The 4,083-nt window shown below is 36.8% G+C and overlaps 1 protein-coding gene across 1 annotated transcript; it reads left to right on the top strand.

The window, feature by feature from the left end:
- The first annotated feature begins 308 nt into the window (after positions 1-308).
- Positions 309-1,873, top strand: LOC106468982 (adult-specific rigid cuticular protein 11.9-like). The gene is made up of 2 exons (XM_022397378.1): positions 309-419; positions 730-1,873. Exons 1-2 carry the CDS (start codon positions 411-413, stop codon positions 1,207-1,209), a joined length of 489 nt encoding a protein of 162 aa, XP_022253086.1. The 5' UTR covers positions 309-410; the 3' UTR covers positions 1,210-1,873.
- Positions 1,874-4,083: the final 2,210 nt, after the last annotated feature.

Here is a 4,083-nt window from a genome sequence, read left to right as displayed (position 1 = left end):
TGCTTATGTTCGACGCTTCCTCATACGTTGGATCGTTTAAACAATTTCCAAACAGATTAAACGTTTGTTCATCTCATATGATGACCTTTTGTACCTGTCACTTTATTAGCATATACACACTAATCTGCCACGCCCTATAGCCAGAAGTAAGAGATGGAGCAGTAGGATTGGGTTTTGAACGCAGTGAAAATGAAACTGACCTATTTAGCAGCTGTCCTTTTTACGCAATTCAATATTTACCATGAAGCTCTATTTGGCCTTCGTATACGCCTTACGACCTTGTCACCAAAAAATAATCGAGATCTATCAACGAGTATAAAAAGGATGACTGTCAGCTACAAACTACACAGCGTTCTTCAACAACAACTAGCCGTCTTCATCGGATTGGAGTGGTAGTTCTTCTATACAAGATGAAATTCGTAAGTTAATCTTTCCATTGAAAAGTAAAAATACCCAGCAGTAGAAGTGTTCTATAGCCTATAAGTTAAATTTTCTTACAATTACAAATTTGTAATAACATTGATAACGTTTAACATCCTTACAAATTGTCCATACACCTTTTGGTGGACGAATAAGTTTCTAGTGGGATCGTAGTGTTTTGTAAAATAAGATATACTAATGAAACTACTAAAGTTAATATGAAACATGACTGTCTACTTAATAAAAGTTATCTGGAATTGGCTTCCTTGAAAATAAGAACTGTTTAGCATGATCAACTTAATGTTTCAGCTCGCAGTTCTTCCCTTGTGCTTCGCTGCCTGTATGGCCGAAATGTTGTTGAACTTCGATGCTGAAAAGGGCAACTTCATGTACAGTACCGGGGACGAGGGTGCTCACGCTCGTGAAGAAACCCGAAGCGGTGGCACTGTGACCGGCAAGTACAGCTATATCGATGCTAACGGTGACATGCGTGAGGTCCGCTACACTGCTGGTCCTGGTGGATTCATGCCCGAAGGAGACATCTCTGTGGATAAGAAGACTGCCGCAGAAGCTGACAAAATCGCTGCTATGGCTCCCAAAGCTCCAGAGATCGAGCCTGTCAAGGCCACTCTGCCAGTCCATCCCTTCGCTTACAGCCCTTTCTACTCTGGACACTACCCCTTCTACACTGGTCATCACTACTTTGGACATCACCCTTTCAATAATGCCGCTTACTTCCCTCACCGTTATTACGCTCCCCATGCTCGCACCTATTCGCATTTCTATTAAATTGAAACTAAACAATACCGAATGTTAATTATAACTACCTTTATACTATGATGTGACTGTACCTTAAACTGTATGCACTTAAAGTATCTGTGGTAACAGAACTCTCCCTAAACTCTTAGCTAATTTCTATGTCTTCTCTGTTTCCTTTTCCTTCAGACTCTTCATATGAACAGCCTACTGTTCAAGTTTTGTAAGAATCTTGCTAAATTCTTCATAATTTTACTCTGGTACTTTTGTGTATTTTGCTTAATATTTGCATATGTTATTTTAACCCTAAGATTTACCTGATACCTCAATAATGAAGTTTACGTCAAGTGAGATTGTGATTTGAGCGTGAATGTTTTATAACGAGTAATGTATAAAAAAATAAAAGCGTTCACAAAGCATTTTTTGGTTTTGGTTTTATTTCTAAATAACAACACGATACTGTGTTTTTCTGTCAAACAGGCAAAAGAAAGTCAACTAATTATTACCAACTATTGATCAAAGCAAGTTAATTACATAGATTAGAACTAAAAACAACTTAGTAAATATTGTAGATAATTCTATGTACTAGTCTAATTAATGGTACGCAGTGTCATAAAACGAATCACAAGAAAAAACTTACAATAATTAGAAGCCATTTGATGCATCAGCTAAATTCCATCACTATTATTGATATTTTTGGAATAACTGAAAGTTTAAGTACAAAACGAAATGCCATTTCGAACCATTTGAGCAAATTGTATAGAATTTAAACATTCTTTCTGCTTAAAATGTAATATAAATGTCGCACGTCTAAAACTTGATTTGCCTTTTTTTTTTTTTTGCAAATTTACAAACATGTCATTGCTTTTATAATTGACATTCTAAAACAGGAAAATGGAAGGAAAACTAAATTTTTATTTCATTTATTACAACTTTTTTTTAAAGCGTATAACCCGTCTGTTATCCTCGAAAACCATTTTTCTTCTCCGGTGGGTCAGCGGTAAGTTTACAGACTTACATTGCAAAAATCCGGGGTTCGATTCCCCGCGGTGGACACAGCAGATACCTCAGTATGGCTTTGCTCTAAAACAAACAAACAAATTCTCCCTAAATATAGTCTTTATTTCCTTTGAAGAGTTTATAAAATACTGTTAGGTAAGGTACTAAGTTGTTAAGTGCAAGAGCCATTTTGAATTATTTGTTTGAACAATATGAATGTATAGTGTATGAAATTTGTCAAGGTGTAAATTGTTTTAATTAACTAATCTTTCTGAATCCAACTAGAATATTCATATAGTTTCTGTTAACATACATATAAATATATATATATATATATACGTATACCTTTTATTTTTCAGTTTTCGCGATTCGCAGACTTCGGCAATTTGCGGGGCTGGTATATTACTTAGAAACGTTTCATCAAAGGATCCAGAGTTTGAGACGTGATGCCAAATACGCTTCACACTTTAAGCTGTAGACGCGTTACAAAAGTGCTAGTCAATTCTGTTAATCTGTTCAAAAGAGTTAAAACAAAGCCCTTGTTGCCAAGAGCAGTAGCGTGCAGAAGGGAGGGGCGAAAGATGCCGGGGCCCCGGGCATCCACATCGAGAGGGCATCCAATGCAAAGAGTCGAATCGAATAGTAGAACCCTTTCCGCCCTTCCCCAAGGTCTTAGGTACAAGGCCCTGGGCATCATAGAACCTCTTCACACCACTGACATAACTGAGGGCTGCTGACTGACTGGCTGCCTTTCCCCTGGTTAGTAGTTTCAAATTAGAGACGGCTACATCAGAGACTAGACCACGTGCGCGTAAGGTGTCATTCAGGCTAGAAATCCCTGTTACGTTTCCAGCAAGCATCCGTGTTGGCGAACGTGAAATCAGATAATGTCATTTTCAACAGGTTGATATAATTCCAGTAGAAAACCACAGAAAAATGTTCTTGTGTTGAAATGAAAAATGATTCATTAGAAAAAGAGTGAAAACAATTCTTTTGAAACTGTTAGTTTAAAATCTTTCAAAACAAATAATCTATTGTTTTAGCAGATTGTTTTGCGTAATAAAGGAAATGTGTGATGAAAATAACGTTAAAGTAATTTGAAACCACCAGTTTTTAAAATCATTCTTTACTAGGAGATCGTTGCTTTGAGCATAATTCTCATTTTCAGTTTAATGTTTATCGATACAAACGCGGTAAAGATCTGTATACAGGTACTAGATAGAACAAGTTTTTATGTGAAAACTATTTGTTTGTTTGTTTTGACTTTCGCGCAAAGCTACACGAGGGCTGTCTGCGCTAGCCGGCCCTAATTTAGCAGTGTAAGACTAGAGAGAGGGCAGCTAGTCATCATCACCCACCGCCAACTCTTGGGCTACTCTTTTACCAACTAATAGTGGGATTGACTGTAACATTATAACGCCCCCACGGCTGAAAGGGCGAGCATGTTTGGTGTGACGGGGATTCGAACCCGCGATTTATTCACTCGTAGCCAAACGGCATGCACTTGAACCCGTTATAAGATGCGCAATATTGAATTCCCAGCAGATTCGGAGAAGGATAACACTTAGAAAATTGTCGATTTTATGTATATCTGATGAAACATTATTAGCTTCACACTATAGATACAGTATTGAGATGTGTAGTCAATATGTTTAATAACGTGTTTCCATAAGCCAATGAAAGAAACACAAATAACTGATTTCACACTTTGCCATCAGTAAACAGTTTTTTAAGACTGAAATGGAAAATAATGGAAAACTTAAGTTCTACAACCCACGTAAAGAGCTAAATTATTAAAGATTAATTCGATTAAACGGATAAAAGTAAAACAGCTTTTTTATATTTATTACGAGTGTAATGTTTACCACCAAGACAGTTAGTTTGAAATTAAGCACAAAGCTACACAAT

The sequence above is a fragment of the Limulus polyphemus genome, unplaced genomic scaffold, assembly GCF_000517525.1.
Source record: "Limulus polyphemus unplaced genomic scaffold, Limulus_polyphemus-2.1.2 Scaffold3247, whole genome shotgun sequence".
NCBI lineage: Eukaryota > Metazoa > Arthropoda > Merostomata > Xiphosura > Limulidae > Limulus > Limulus polyphemus.
The sequence above is the reverse complement of the archived record's forward strand: the minus strand, read 5'-3'. Positions and strand labels throughout refer to the sequence as shown.